Source organism: Triplophysa dalaica, chromosome 15 (genome assembly GCF_015846415.1).
Source record: "Triplophysa dalaica isolate WHDGS20190420 chromosome 15, ASM1584641v1, whole genome shotgun sequence".
Taxonomy (NCBI): Eukaryota; Metazoa; Chordata; class Actinopteri; order Cypriniformes; family Nemacheilidae; genus Triplophysa; species Triplophysa dalaica.
The window spans coordinates 12,533,502-12,549,776 of record NC_079556.1 but is presented as its reverse complement, the minus strand read 5'-3'; the positions used below and the strand labels follow the sequence as shown (position 1 = coordinate 12,549,776).

At 35.4% G+C, this 16,275-nt stretch overlaps 2 protein-coding genes across 4 annotated transcripts in view; both read left to right on the top strand.

Annotated features, from left to right (window-relative positions):
• Positions 1 to 122: 122 nt before the first annotated feature.
• On the top strand, positions 123 to 3,616 carry rsad2 (radical S-adenosyl methionine domain containing 2). Its single transcript, XM_056768490.1, has 6 exons — positions 123 to 644; positions 1,113 to 1,274; positions 1,471 to 1,700; positions 1,901 to 2,050; positions 2,392 to 2,424; positions 2,763 to 3,616. Exons 1-6 carry the CDS (start codon positions 311 to 313, stop codon positions 2,925 to 2,927), a joined length of 1,074 nt encoding a protein of 357 aa, XP_056624468.1. The 5' UTR covers positions 123 to 310; the 3' UTR covers positions 2,928 to 3,616.
• Positions 3,617 to 4,102: 486 nt separating this feature from the next.
• rnf144aa (ring finger protein 144aa) overlaps positions 4,103 to 16,275 on the top strand; it is a 37,500-nt gene continuing 25,327 nt past the window's right edge. Inside the window, exon 1 of one of the 3 annotated variants that reach the window (XM_056767535.1) lies at positions 4,103 to 4,224. The gene's annotated coding sequence lies outside the window, so the exon portion shown is untranslated. The remainder of the gene's footprint in view (positions 4,225 to 16,275) is intronic. The other 2 variants (XM_056767533.1, XM_056767534.1) reach the window with 2 other exon arrangements.

Genomic DNA, 16,275 nt, shown 5'->3' with positions numbered 1-16,275 from the left:
TTAAATATTCATTCAAATGTATGTATTCGTTGTTATTTTTTATTAATTTTGCTTTATTATTAATTACTTTATTTAAACAATAGCGTTAAAACATTTATTTGTGTATATTGATACTTGTGTGCTTAAGATAATGACGCTGTCAACAGGACTGCTTCCTTAGAAACGAGACACTTTATAGCTGATCAGCTGATTTGTCTTTCGTTTTCCACTCCACCCAAATAAGAAAAGAAACCGATCGGAACTGCAGAGTTCTCAGTATATAAGTCAAGCAGGATCTCTTCGTGCATCACAGACTAAACTTTCATCCATCATGGTCACATCAAGCCAACTATCGTCAACTTTTGCAGCAATGCTGATGAAGATTCGCAGCATCGTTTCGAACTTGTTGACATCTGTCTTGATGCTTGTATCTGGATCACGGGCGAAGCAAACACTTGTTACTACCGGGACAAGTCCTCCCAAAACTCACTCCAAGGAGGAAAAGAAGATATCTGATTCTCAGCTGACCACTCCAAGTAGTGTAAACTACCATTTCACCCGGCAATGCAATTACAAATGCGGCTTTTGCTTCCACACCGCAAAGACCTCGTTCGTCTTGCCTATTGACGAGGCGAAGAAAGGCTTGCGACTTCTGAAAGAAGCAGGTATTGTAAAATTTCAGCTTTTGAAGTTGATGAGGGCAATTCCAACGTTATGGATTTGACATTTTGAGTCATGGACGTGACAGTTTGCTCAAAGAATATATTTGTTATGGATATGGTAGGATTTCTGTGAAATAAAATGCACAATCCTGAAGCAATAATACCCAATGAATGGAGAGGGGATGCCTCTTAAAGAACATCAAATAGTTATTTTATTTTGATTTTGTTGTGTCTATTTATGAGGAATATGTAGCGTTATGGGTGTGACAATCCTGAAAATGGCCTTGACTATGCAAAAATCATGCACTAAAAATAAAACAAATGCTTTACAAGAAAGATCTTTGAAGAAGGATCTCACATGGGTATTTGAACCACCAAATGTTAATATCTGTGCTGTTACCATATAAAAAACGGAATTGCCCATGAGTATGTTTTTTTCTACTTTTTAATACTGTCAATTGGCTGTTTTAGGGATGGAAAAGATCAATTTCTCAGGTGGAGAGCCATTCGTGCACCAGAGGGGAGATTTCCTGGGACTGCTGGTGAAATACTGCAAAGAGGACTTGAAACTGCCGAGCGTCAGTATTGTTAGTAATGGCAGTTTGATAAAGGAAACCTGGTTTCAGAAATACGGTAAGTCGTGTGAGAATCATTCATTACCAGCAGAGGGCAGCACGTGTTCATTTATTTACAACAATTAGTTAGCCTAATAAAAATCCTAGTATAAGAACGTGGGATCTATGTCTATTGCATTTGTACAATTTGTATACATCTAACAATTCAGTTTATTCCTTTTCTTTTTGCTTAATTTTACAATCATCTTCTACAGGTGACTATTTGGACATACTGGCTATTTCTTGTGATAGCTTCGATGAAGAAACCAATAAAGCCATAGGTCGAAGTCAGGGAAGGAAAAGTCATTTGGACAACCTACATAAAGTACGTAACTGGTGCCGGGAGTATAAGGTGGCCTTCAAGATCAACTCAGTTGTCAACACATTCAATGTAGAGGAGGACATGAGTGAACGCATCAGTGTTCTAAACCCAGTGCGCTGGAAGGTAAAATTACTTAGTTAACTACAGCCCAAAAATGACCCATTAACTCTTTTATTTACTTAAGAGGATTGGTTTATCAATGTCGGGGCTATGAGTTCAATAACATATGAATGCACATAATAATATGGTGCCTGAATGCATTGTCATTTTGGATAAAAGCATCTGCAAAATGCGTAAATGTGAATGTATTGTAAACCATACAGGTCTTCCAGTGTCTGCTAATTGAAGGGGAAAATGCAGGGGAGAACAGCCTCCGTGAAGCAGAGAAATTTGTCATCAGCGATCAGCAATTCCAAGACTTTCTGGACCGCCACAAGAGCATTAAATGTCTGGTTCCAGAGTCTAATCAAAAGGTAATGTAGAAGAACCAAGCCTATATTTTGTGTTGTATATTTTAACGATTTGGGAAATAAAGTTGTTTAAATTTACCAGCAATACAAAAAACAAACATACAGTTTTATATCATATACTGTATATCATATCATATCATGGATAAAAGCGTTTGCTAAATGCAAAAATGTAACTAAGGCCTTTATACTTCCAATTGGCATGCATTACCAATTGAACTGAAATGAAAGTGTACAACTCTTTTCTAAGATGGCAAACCAAGACTAACAATAAAGACTATATACAGTAAACCATTCTACTGCTTTGAATAATAATTGTTTATTTATTTGTCTATTTTCTATTACAGATGAAAGACTCCTACCTGATTCTCGATGAATATGTAAGTGATATTTTCTTATCGGCATATATTACTCGGATTTTGATTATGCCATAGTTAGTGTCTACTGTTAATGTTTTCTTTATTTGATTACACTATTATCGAACTGTAAACGATTCCTTTGGATTATGTCTTCAAATCAGAAGCAAAGAAATCATGGAAAGGAATATAATAAGTCCTGCAGTAGTTTAGCCCATATTTTCTTTAATTTTGGCTTCAAATAACTTTTCTTTTTTTATAGATAATATTTTTTCTCCTAATAATCAGTAATCATACTGTCTTTGTTATATAGTCAGAGTGAGTCAATCATCATAAATTGACTTTGTTTTCTGATGCTGCAGATGCGTTTCCTGGATTGTCGAGAGGGGAGAAAAGATCCCTCAAAATCCATTCTGGATGTTGGTGTGGAAGAGGCCATAAAGTTTAGTGGTTTTGATGAGAAAATGTTCCGCATAAGAGGAGGAAAATATGTATGGAGCAAAGCAGAAATGAAACTGGATTGGTGACCCTTTCCTATAAAATACAAGATTTCCTCCTTGTGAATATGAATATTTCTTTAATGTGATTTGTTAAAAATAAACTTCATATTCATGGTTTCATAAAGAACCTTTAACAACTGAAGAAACTTTTTGTTTCACAAAAGGATCTTTGTTGATGAAAAAAGTTTCTTCAGATTATAAAAAGATAGAAAAGAGATGGTTCTTTATAGAACCTTTGACTGAAGGTTTCTTTGTGGAACCGAAAATGGTTCTTCTATGACATCGCTGTGAAGAACCATTTAAGCACCTTTATTTTTAAGAGTGTATGGTGATTAACTGTTGCATGAACATTGCATTCAATTTTTCAAACTCTCATGTACATAGGCTGCTGCATTAAAATATAAAAATTGATAGTATGTATATATAATCTATTAATTTAAGGCGTATTCTTTTGTAATATACAATCAAGAATATTTTTATATTTGTTTAAACTGTATTTTCCAATGTATGCAATTCATTACGTTGCTCAGCTTTATGTTATGCTTTTTTGATGTGCACTTTATTTTTAGAATTGTTAATTCAATTATGAAAAAATGGCATAAGCCACAACATTGTAGTACATTTGTTTGTACTTTGTCATTGGAAGAAGCATTAAGATAAGTAAGAAGAATTTATGTATTATTACTTTAATAAATGTAATTAAATCTAATTTGAAACAGGGTTTTATTTATTTTACTTATTATTTGCTATTTAGAAAATAAATACTTTGGGTTGCTAGCATATTGTAGGTTGTAATTATGTTATTATAATTGTATATATAGCTCTAAGAGCATAGAAATTTAAACTGGTATTAACAATAACCGTGAGTATCCATACCGTGTTAATACTACTCATATGGTAACATTGTAAATAGTTTTGCCTTAAGAGCCACGATAGTAACAAACTCTCTCCTCTTCACTACACTCATATTTTGAGTGTAAATCAGCGACCAAAAAAAACTTTTTAGATTTTCATTAAATACATTTTCCAACAGTATTGTATTTTCTTTGTTAAATCAATAAAAATGTATTGTTTTTTATTGAAATGGTTGTTGGTGTGGTGTTTGGAGTGGATGCAATGTAGATGATACGTGTCTAAATGCACTCAACAGAGGGCGCTAGTGTTCATCTTTCGCTTCTGAGAAACACACATACATAGATATACAGAGACGCACTGTCTTTACAGCACAGCACTAGGAAATGCTCAGACTAATGGCGTCTTCACAACGCGTCGGACGGATCAGCTGATTCTTATATCTGCCTGGACAACTACATAAAGACCTAAGGTAAAATACTCCTGCGGTCATCATCTGTTTTAAATGTATCTGTGTGACACTGCGCTCTTGTATTCAAAGCATTCTTGATACGCTATGACTTTCAGTAATGAAAAAATGTGTGCAGCGTTCGTCCTTTTAAATAAAGCAGTATGTTTATGTCAGCCAGCTCAACATGTAATCACATCTCTATTTCATTTGCCAATGCTTTGTATTGAGGTTTAACGGCGAACTCTATACTTTCTTTCTTACTGGGTGTGCTGATCAGATAGATTTGTTTACACCAGGTGTAAAATGTATGTTTACTATTATTATTTTATTCAGGTTACTTTCACATTCGGATAAAGGCTGTAGTCTGGAAACATTGAGAGCTGCTTACCTGCTCCATCTACTTATTTTAAGCATTATAGGCGCGTGCAACGGTGTGAAGATCATAATGTACAAAAATGTTGCACGCGCTTGTTATGCCCAGAAATGCTGCCTACTGTACCGTGGGCAAGCAGCACCCACGGTTTTGATTGCAGGACCCTTGGCCTCCGAATCACGCGGTTTATTGGTTTGCATTTAATAATTTCACATGCAGTTCATATTTATTACAAAAGCGCTGTTTACAATTTTGCATTGTCGCAAAGTAGCTTCTCAGAAAATACATTTTAGCACAAACTATGAGAGAAATAGGAGTATAGACATAAAGTCTGAAAGGAAATGATGTAACTTAGGAAAATTATAAAGTACATGAAACATTTGCAATACATTACCAGTTGTTAATACCGATAAGTACCCTTTTGAGCCTGCGAACATCCCATGAAAACAGTATTTTACATGCGTTTAGATTAGGTAGTAAAGGGATGAAGTGGTCTTCCATGGGTTGTCAAAACTAGCTTGTTGTCTTCTAAGTGATCCAGGCCATAGAGATTCTCTGTTTGTGTAAATACAAGGTAATAGTTGTGAGGACATCTTTTTGGCTGGATTTGTTTTTTAAGGATGTATGTATTGTTTTTCTGACCAATAGACATAAAGTGCCGAAAAATCGTTTATTGCTGTAGTAAATAACTATTTTTCGCCTCAAAATGTATGAATAGACCCTGAGTCTCACAGCCAATGACCGATTTCAGATATGAAATAAAGGGCATTGCGATGTGTGTATTTCTTATTGATGTATACAGTTCAGGTGGTGTTACCTCGAAAAAGTCATTTGTGGTCAACATGTGATGTGATGTAAAGGAAGTGGGTTTAGCTTAGTGTGATATTTACTGTCAGTGTCAAAGAAAATATCTTGTTTGCTGAAATCGACTGTTTAAGCCTATACTTGCTCTGCTATTTACTCAACACTCTGCATTTATAGGATCAATGCTTATGTACAGTTTGTACAGTATTAATAATGCTCCCTCCAACTTTTAATTTGGATGAGCTAGCATTATTTGACAATTTAAACAGTTGTTATCATTTAACAAAAAAACCTTATGTATATAGGGTCCTACTTTTAAGAAGGGTTTATACTTGTGATTTCAGTATTTGGTTTACATTACTCTAGAAAATGCTGAGTTATTTCAACCCAACATTGGGTCAAAAATGTACAAACCCATCCATTGGGTTATAAATTAACCCATGTTGGGTTGTTTCACATTAAATTCTGGGTTGTTTTAACAGAATATTAAATCAAATATAACCATATTCTGGGTTATTTTAACCCAGCTGTTAGGTTTGTCCATATTTGACCCAATGGTGGGTTGATATAACCCAGTATTTTTTTAGAGTACAGGCTATATGGCATCTGATAAGTGTTAACTACGGTTAAATTTGACAGTGTAATCAATGCTTTTGAAAGCATTATCACCAAAAATCTTGCATTTTCATCCAGTTTCTGTTAAATGCCAAACCCTCTCGCAATTTAGCTTTCACAGTGAGTAGAACAATACCATGCACTCATACTCTATCAATGTATATGTGGTAAGGTGCATGGGATCGTTATATACTATCAATAACATTAATGGCCTGTGTGGTGTGTAATTTCAGTGGAGAAATTACACATTTTAGAGAGATTAGATAAATGTCTTAGTCATAACAAACAGAAAGACACACCCAAATGAGGCAGTTCAGTGATTTTTCCAGAGATAAGTCATAATGGTTTGTGGGTTGTGGTCATCCAGCTGCACTGGCAGCATTTACTTATTTGCTTATGAGATATTTGGTTAAATACATAAATGTGGAACTCCTGGTTACCTAGAAGGATCGGTATGGTGTGATTTTAGACTGTACATCCTTGAAAGACAACAGGAAAGAAGTTTTTGTTTGCATTGTAGAAGTACGTGCCACTTGCTTGAATTTGAATTGTTAAGTACCATCTGTTGCTACAACAATTATTGTTAAAACAGTAGTAATGAAGAAGCTTGACCTTGACTTTTCCTGGTTCTTGCATTTAATGCATCTCACTTGCAAAGTCTGACCACACTTTTGCCTTGAATCTTTTAAGGAAATCCATGAAGACAGTGTCTAGCTTTCCTGATGTGTTTTAAGCTTGGCAGATAAGCATAATGTCTTTTTGCCCATATAATAGCCTTGTTTGGCCTCTTCAACCCCCACACAACAGCACTTAAAGCTGTTGAGCTATGGTCAATTGGTAATATGTAAGTTTTGAGAGAAAAGTACCATTCTGCAATTGAAATACAAGAAGCAGTATGACAACACAACCATTGTTTAACTTAAGATCTAAATGCCATACCAACGAATGAATAATGAATGACAATAAAGTTTTACAATCATGTATTATTTACTGTAAGATTCTATATCAATTACCACTGAATTCCTCGTGATTCAAATCTGTGTTGCCATTCCAGCTCAAGGCAATGTTTTTTCCCCATTAACAAACAGAAGGGCTGTATATATATTCTACTGTGTATATAATGTTGTTTCATCATTCCTATAAATCAAAAGCTGCATTGTTGTTGTTGCCTTACAGCTGTGCTTGAGAAAGAAGTTACTGCAAAGCTTTGTGATGCAGACACTGACTAGACTGTCCAAGGGCAGAAGGTGACCTCAGCTGGGTCCCAATTGCAGGATATATACCAGTTGCTTCATGTTTACAAGCTGCACAAAACAGTTTATAAAATGCCAGAATGTCAAGAAGGCATGATTGGCGAACATCCTGCGCAGAACTACACCATTTAAAACCTGCCATAAGGTGCACGGCTCCATTTTTTAGTTGATGAGTTTGTCTTTGAGAGAGAACCATCTGAACCACAGGAAGGTGACGTCATCCCCAATTGGCGGATGAAACCACAAGAATATTCCTAGTCCCAAGCCTACAAGTGAGATTTGATGTATAAAGGCAACAAACCATGAAAATTAATATTTTTATAAACATTGCTTTGAATAGAGCAATTTGAATGGAGAATCATGATTCGGAGTGAACAAGCATTCTACATGATTGTGTTTTCACCTGTAGCCCATCTGGGTGACGGGCATCATTTTTTATTCATTCAGTTCTCACAGTCGGCACCCACTCAAACCTGGAACCTCGCAACCAAGCCAGTTCATCAAGCGTTACCACATGTTGTTGGTGATATAATGAGACATTTGCATGTTAATAGCTGGATGTCAGTGTGTAAACTCATCATGCAGTGAGTACTGGAAATCTATGCAGGTACAACACAGCATCATTCAAATGCCTATTGTGGCTTTAAATGGATCGTTCACCCAAAAATGAAAATTCTGTTTTCATTTACTCACCCTCTTGTCATTTCAAACCTGTATGACTTTATTTCTTCTGCAGAACTACAGTGGTACCCATTCACTTCTATTGTAGGGACACAAAACCAAGTCAATGGGTACTGCCGTTGTTTGGTTAGCCACAAAATATCTTCTTTTGTGTTCCGTATAAGAAAGCTTTGCAACGACAGACGTTACAAACAAATGGTTTGCTTATAAGTACATTGTGATATATTTTTATAGTACATTTTTTCCACAATAACTTTCAGTTTGGTGCAGTTGTTTAGCATGCTGTCTGTAGCGTGCTGTGTTTATAATAGCCTGTGAATTCTTTTTGTGTTATTAACATTTCATTGGTTGACGACTTCACCTCAGGGGCATTTTTGTTAGACACAGTAACTGCCTGGTAGCCGCTGTGGCTTGCTGCCACAATTTTACAAGCCTCTGCTTCAGTAGGTGTAACTTCAACAAACTGCGGGGGTCTTCGAGGGGGCAAACCTGAAAGCAATTTATTACTTTTTCTGAATAAAGCTGTGCTGAAGTTTGATATGACACAGAACATTTTGTGCTTGTTGTAGTAGAGTTTGTGTTGTATAATACTCATTGTCTATAATTTTTTAGATTTTTAGTTACAATCGATGTCATTGTATGAAGGAATGTGTCTTCAGTGTGTTTTTGTCAGGGAGGTGAGGATCACACTTTAGACATGTAGTCAATTCTGTGCTGATCTGTACCTTTCCAGTCTTAACTGTGTATTCCATGTACAAGTTTCTTTTAAAAAATCTTAGAGTAAATCTTATAAAAATAAACAGATTTATTTTTGTTGGCTAAATAAATCACTTTCATATCTTTCTTTGATCAGAAATTTAAGAATTGTTTTCATGTATAATATTATAGACGTATAGACTTCTTTTCATTCAATAGTTTGTTTCCTCCGGCACAGAACCTTGAGTGACAACAGGCAGAGTTCACCTCAGGCTTTCAGTATTCGATTGTGTCAATAGAAATAAGTGCTCCACTGTATACTTGTCATATCCACTTAATTTTTCAGGCACAAATGGTGTGCCACAAGGCTTCTGTGGAGGAAGATGTCACTTCAGATCAAATTTTGTCGGATTTTGACATGGCTGTTTTTTTTAGGTCTTAACTTTTCTTTAGCCTTCACAGTAAAGTTTGAGATTGAGTTTTGTTTTATAAGTCACTATGTTCAGAGGGAAAATCATCTCATTCTGGCAGGTTGACCTTTACATCCTGATATAAACTTTAATGAGACTGTTTTGTTTCCAGTGCCAATATATTTCTGCTGCAGGGTCAGTCTGATAATCCATCAGCGCATGTGTCACTTCCTCATAAATTAGTTTTCATAATAACTGAATATTTGTCTTAAGGCATGAAACTGCAATTCAAGAAGCACCTTGTTTTATCTTATCAAACAAATTGGTCGTAAAAACATTATAAGATATTCCATCTTATTGATTCCTAACCGGAAGTATGTGTGTTGCACAAGAATAGTTTTTGTTTTGTTAAACTTATGAATGACAAAATTGACACTATTTAATTACATGTATGAAGAATAGAATAGAATAGAATAGAATTGAGAAATATTTATTGTCATTGTTCAAAAACCCTGATAGAACGTTGGAGCTCTAACTTCAGGGGGTACTGACAACCACGTCAAACTGTATGGAAAATGGGTAATTAACTCAACCAGATTTAATCAACCAGGTTTACTTTTCTGGTCTGGTTAACCAGTATGGTCTTCCAGAATTACCACAGCCCACTAGTTGGTAGTTCAGTTGATAAACCATCGAAACCAGCTTGGTGCAGCTAATGACCAGCTCAAACTAAAAACTAGGGCTGCAACAACGAATCGATAAAATCGATAAAAATCGATTAGTAAAAAGGTTGTCAACGAATTTCATTATCGATTCGTTGTGTCGCGCGACGCGGAGACGTTTGGTTATTAAAAAAAAACTTTATTTGAGCGCGGAGCGAAGTAAACACACTCGGTCTCTCTCGCGCACTGATGCTAGCAGAGTTCGGCGCCTCATATACAGGGCGGAGCAAAAATTAAAAAACGAGCGGAGGAAAGATACATGACGGAGGCAGAGAAATCCCCGCGACCCAAGTCATCATAGGTGCGGGAGCATTTCACACTAAATAAACAGAAAAACTGTTAACTACAAAATATGCAAACGCGACATGGCGGGAGCAACGCGGCAATGATCCAGCATCTGAAACGCAAACATGTTTGAGTCTGTGATGAGGAGGAAGGGAGTTCAACAGCAGGTTAAGTCACTACAGAATCCTACTTTTGTTCCGTTTCGAAGTGAAGAACGTAATGTCCCTGGTGCGGATGTTTACTCGTTATCCAGATTGACAAGCATCACAAGTTAGCATTAGCTGGTTAATAACAGTATAATCAGGGGTGGTGTAGTTACTTTGCGCTTTGCATTGTAAGACTAAAAACACGTTTTTATTCACTCGCCTTTTTTGGACCATTCATTTATCAATCTGTTGTCATGTATAGCTACACTGCAAAACTTCCTTAGTAATTTTGTCTAATTTCCAGTCCAAATATCTAAAAAATCTTAAATCAAGATTACTAGACAAGAAAATTAATTGATGCTTAAAACTTCTGTTTGAAATGATATCTCATTAAGATTATTTTTGTACCCCATTGGCAGATAATTTTACTTGCTTTAAGCAAACAATCACTTAATTTGACGTGTTTTTTCAGAAAACAAGACATAATTTCTTATGCTTTTTCATGTGTCTAGTACATGTTTCTTGATATAAGATTTTTTTTTAAATTTGGACTGACAACGGGACAAAACTACTAAGTTAGAAAAGCAATTTTTGCAGTGTATAGGCTATTCTGTGCTTTCTCCCATATAGGTTATTATTGACAAATATATTTGTGTGTGTTGTACTTTTTAATTTAATTTTAAAGTTCTTTTATAGCTCTTGGTCATCTTAAGCTTTGTTAAAATGTGGTGTATAAATGAAGCTTGCACTTACTACAATGATGGTAGTAATTGAATGAATAAGCTTCAAGTGAATTTGAGAGAGAGTGTGTGTGTGTGTCAGTGTTTGTCAGTGTGTGCGTCTGCAAAAGTGTGTGCGTTTGCGAGTGTGTGCATCTGCGAGTGTCTGTCTGCAGTGTAGTGTAGAGAACAAGTTCTTACATTCAAACAAATCTTGTTAAGTTTTCTGATTTGTATTGTTCTTTAGTTTTTATAAATTATTTATTGTTCTGGCAGCTCAGGTGGCACTTTTATTTTAAAAAAGTCTATATATTTGGCAGATGTAAAGCATACATGTGTATGTTTTTTGTGTTAGTCCATTTTTGTTTGATTTTATTATTTTTATAACAGCTCAGGGATGTTCAAGGAGCAACATGCTTGTGCACTTTCTAAAGATTTTAGTTCTGTTTTTGAATAAAGGGTTGGAAATTATTGCTTTTCTTGTGTTTTTTTTTTAATCCGATTCATCGATTAATCGAAAAAATTATTTACAGATTAATCGATTATTAAAATAATCGTTAGTTGCAGCCCTACTAAAAACCATTTAAAACCATTCGAGTTTACAGTAGGAACTGGAAAAATCCCTTTTCTGCTGAAGTGATTGGACCGATAAGTCATATACTGTAGAAGAACACCATGATCATTAGGCACCAAGCAGCCTACTAATCTAGTTTATGACGTTCAAGGAAGTTTCTTTGGGAATGAGACAGATGGTTTGATAAATGACGCATGTCAGGATGGAAACAGTGTGTTATCATCTTTCCTGATCCCAGGGGATTGCACATCCTTAAGTATAAATGAATAGGATAATGCAATGTAAGTTGCTATGGATAAAAGCGTCAGCCAAATTCATAAATGTTATTGTGACCTTGTCCGACTCACCAAACTACAAAACAAACCGTAGTATATAGGATAAAAGAATAAAGGATAATCTCTTGCGATATCAGCTGAATAAAGCAGTTAAAAGTGTAGTAAAGTACAGTGCTTACTTCTGTGATGAAGGCTACAGATAATTGTTCTTGCTCGCTTCACCTCTGGGATCCCAAAGTTTTTAAAGATGTGGCCAAAAATAAAAGTGTGCTCAGTCCCTTTGGGTGATCAATGTGGGTCATTTGGCTAGGGCTTACCTTTGACCACACGGCAGCCTTTGCCATTTTTGTGTCATGGGCACTTGAGGTAATGCACTAGATGCTTTCTTCTTTTTATCCTCAGTTAAAGACATGACTGTCTATTTTGCGTCCAATGCGTCATAGAAAAGAAATGACAAACCAGATCAACTTAGTTCTCTAGTTAAGACATTTTGTGTTACCGTACCCTTTTATTTATTTAACACGAAACACAAGACCTGAGTCAAACCCATCTTAAGTGCACAGCCACTGCATACCCTTTTGTTACTGTTAAAACCCTGAGCTCTTATAAAACCTGCATTGGGATTTGTCGGATGATGATTTTGGCATTCATTCAGTAACACAATGTTTAAATGAGGGTATAGTTTTTGACAGGAAGCTTGGAATGACCTTAACACAAAGACAAACTCGGTGCTGGTGTACCACCTCAACGGGAGCACACACACAGCCTGCGGTCAGAAATGAGTGCAGCGTGTGAGAACAGAACACACTCGCTTTTCCCTGCAGATTTTTAGTTTTTGCTAAAAGAACATTCCTGTACGTTCACTATAAAAGGTGTGTGACCTCTTAAAAACTAGGAAGCTCTTGGCAGGGTTTGATATAGTTTATTCTCTGGTTTGAGCTCATAGAGGAGTTTGAAACACATAGTACTCTGTTGGATGAGGAGCGTTTGAGCTCCATTGAGAATCATGAATGACGTTCAGCAGTTTGGCCCTAACAGATTGGAGATCATTATAGGCCAGATGCAGCAGTTGATGGTGGGAGGAAATGAGACTCCATAGCAGTTGAACCTAAAAAGCTCCTTGTCTGATGTACAGAGAAGATTATAGAAAGATCAAGGTGTGCAGACGATATTGACATGTCTTCTGGCATCATTTACGAGAGTAATTGAAGATTGTCTGAACAACACTATTTATGGCTGCCTGTCTTATCTCAGTCTAGTGTGTTTCTGGCATCCAGCTGGTCTTATTTGGGGAAATGTTGTCAGAAAGTGTTGTGAAACATCTCGTTATTTTATTTCAATATGATTGTGAAATATTATGCCTTTGTGTTTAAATGAGGTTGAAACGATTCTTTTTCACTTTTGAAGAATGATTGTATGGGCGATTTGACCCGGATATAGTACAGTACTTTATGTGCTAAAGAATTGAGGGTAGGATATGAGAGAAAAACATTTATATGTTGGCTGACTTGTACTGTACCTCTCAACTCCCATTTTCTCCAATTTAATCATTGAGATACCCGATCTTTGACATGTTACACCCTCTCCTGTTTCATATCCAAACATCTAAAGATTTTTGGGTGGTTCAGCTGTAAGAACTATATGGCAGAAGATAACATGAAATCATGAAATTGGTTGACATCATTTGAGCAACAACAAAAGTTTTACCATGGTATCCTTGGTTTCTAACAAAGTATCTACATTTGTAGTTGTTGTTACTACGGTATAGAATAATAATAACATGGGCCTCATTTATTCAGCATTTCTAGGTGTAGTGTGGCCATTCCAGTCCAGTGTCTGTTGAATTTCAACGAAATTGTGGAAGACTGACATGACAAGATACATGAAAACTGTGATAAATGGTATCACATAAAAAATATTTGTTAACTTTTCTTAAATACATGTACAAATATTACTGTTGTTTTGCTTACAATTGAATATAAACTTGATTTCTTCGCGATATTGAAGGTCGGAAAAATACAGAGCATCTTTTTTATTATTTTGACCAGTTTTTCCAGTTTCATTTTCTGCAAAGAAATGCAAATATAAACAATATTTTTATTTTAAATTCAAGAGAAATATATTTAGTAGTTCACAGAATGTAACAAAAATAATGATTTTACCTAAACACATACCTATAAAAAGTTACCTTAGAAAAACTGAAAATAAGTTTGAAAAGGTCTCTTAATTTCTTCCGCGGCATTTTGGCTAATTCGTATGAAATCTTTTTCACACATTTGCTTTCGCACCAGTGAAATTAGAGCTTGAATTGGAGCTTTAGCAATGCTTTTTTCTAGTAATCGTATGTTTTGTATGATTCAGAAACTTTGATAATATTATACTATTCAATAGGCGTTATCTTTCTTGTCTGTTATTGTAAGTTACATTAGGAAACTTCTTGAGATGATGTACAGATGCCATCTGAGCTTAAGATAAATGATTGTTCTCTTCTGTTCAGTGATCAGGCTCCGTATTCACAAAATATTTTATCTTAACACTAAGAGCGCTCCTAAACAGCACTGAAAGTTTTTAGTTAAGAGTTTCCACTTAAAACCTATTCACAAACGCTGCTGAGAGCAACTTTTACTAAGGAACAGAAAGAAACGTTAAACTAAGAAAAGGGGCGGGATTGACCTCGTTGCTATGTATGATGTCATGATAGAGGATGGGTCTCTTTAATCATAGAAATATTATAGAATAAGGTCTCCTTCTGACATTTAAATTTAGGTCTTAAAATAAAAATGTACTCCTATTCAAAATTTGAATGTATAATTATTGTCGTATTCAAATTTTTAAATATATACTAAGTTACTTATTCAACAAGTGAAGAGTTCATTTACAAAAACAGATAACTCAAAAGTTTTTTATTGTGCATTCCATTTAATATTATTCAAAGTGTTAGTTTTTATTAAGTAACAATAACTTTTTACAGAAATATAGCTAACAAATACAATAAAACACATGATGACACAATAAACAACAAGATTTTTTATTATTTTGAAAACGGATTAATCATTTGAAAATAAACTATAAAGTAAATGTTCATCTTATTGCAAGCATTTTGCCTGTCTCATAAACAGATATCAGTAGTTTTTATGGTTATAAGCTAATTGTCATGAAATCGTTCTAGTCACGATTCAAGGCAGACTGCCGGTGTTACAGCCATTTTAGGATAGTTGTGAGTTGGTCTTAGTGGCTTAGGAGTCCTCTTCGCTACTCTAACATCTCACAGGTTTAGGAGCTAGTTTTATCGCTAAACTGCTAAAACACTCTTAGCATAAACATTTTGAGTCCTAAAATGATTTTTTACTTACCTAAATCGTCAAGTAAGGAGCTACTTTTAGCCTTAAGATGTTTTGTGAATACGGGCACTGATAAGTAACTGAAATATGAGCACATTGTGGATTACTTGTGATGTTGTTTTTGTCATTGTTACTGTTACTGTGTTGGGAAGTGATAACCGCAGTAATGCAGCTCAGTGAACTAACATTCCCATTGTACCATCTTGCTCATTTATCACTGAATATTTGTCACAGCAGAACAGTTAATGCAAAAAACTTGTTAGGAATTCAACAGTTCTGCTTCTTATTTTGATTTCCCTTAAAGGGAAAGTTCACCCAAAATAAAGCTTTTGTCATCATTTGCTTAGACTCAAGTTCTGGAACATTTTATGTCACTGTATGAGAAAGTATGAAAAGTAAATGGTAACTAAAGCTGTCAGCTTTTGCACTCCTTTACATATTTTGGTTATTTAAAGGTACACATTCATATATGTATACCTGTACTGTATATGTATACTTACTCCCCTGCCAGTATGTTATGAATTACCTAAAGATACAGACACAAATCATCCACCTTTATATCTGATGAGATATCTAGTGAGTGCAGTTATCCTCTGCATTACTCAGAGGTCAATGTGGATATGCTGGTAGACAAAAAGGCATAGTGGCATAGATGGATGATGTGGACGAGTGAGGGGTTGTGATGGATTGAAGTGAGAGTGACGCAAGCTCTCCAAGCTCAGACTGCAAAATCAGCATCTCTATTCTTGACATATAGAAGGCTATACTACTGCATTATCAAGCCATCAATACATCAACCCATTTGACTTATAAAGTCAAAACAGCCCAAGAGTGTTTGTGGAAATGATTTTACTCAACCTAAGAGTGCTTTGACTTACTGTAGTGCTGAGGGGAATGCTTTGATTCTGAACTTTAAAACAAACAAGAAACCTTCTTAATTCACAACCCCTGTTCTAGTGTGTTGTTGGTATTTTTTATATGACTGCGCTGATACAGAAATTTGAAATATAAATGAATAGTTCACCCAAAATAGAAAATTCTTTCATCATTTACTCATGTCATTCCAAACCTGTATAACTTTGAAGACATTTTGAAGAACGCTTTTAACCAAACAGCATTGGCCCGCATTGACTTCCCACTGTATGGACACCAAAGCACTGAGACATTTCTACAAATAT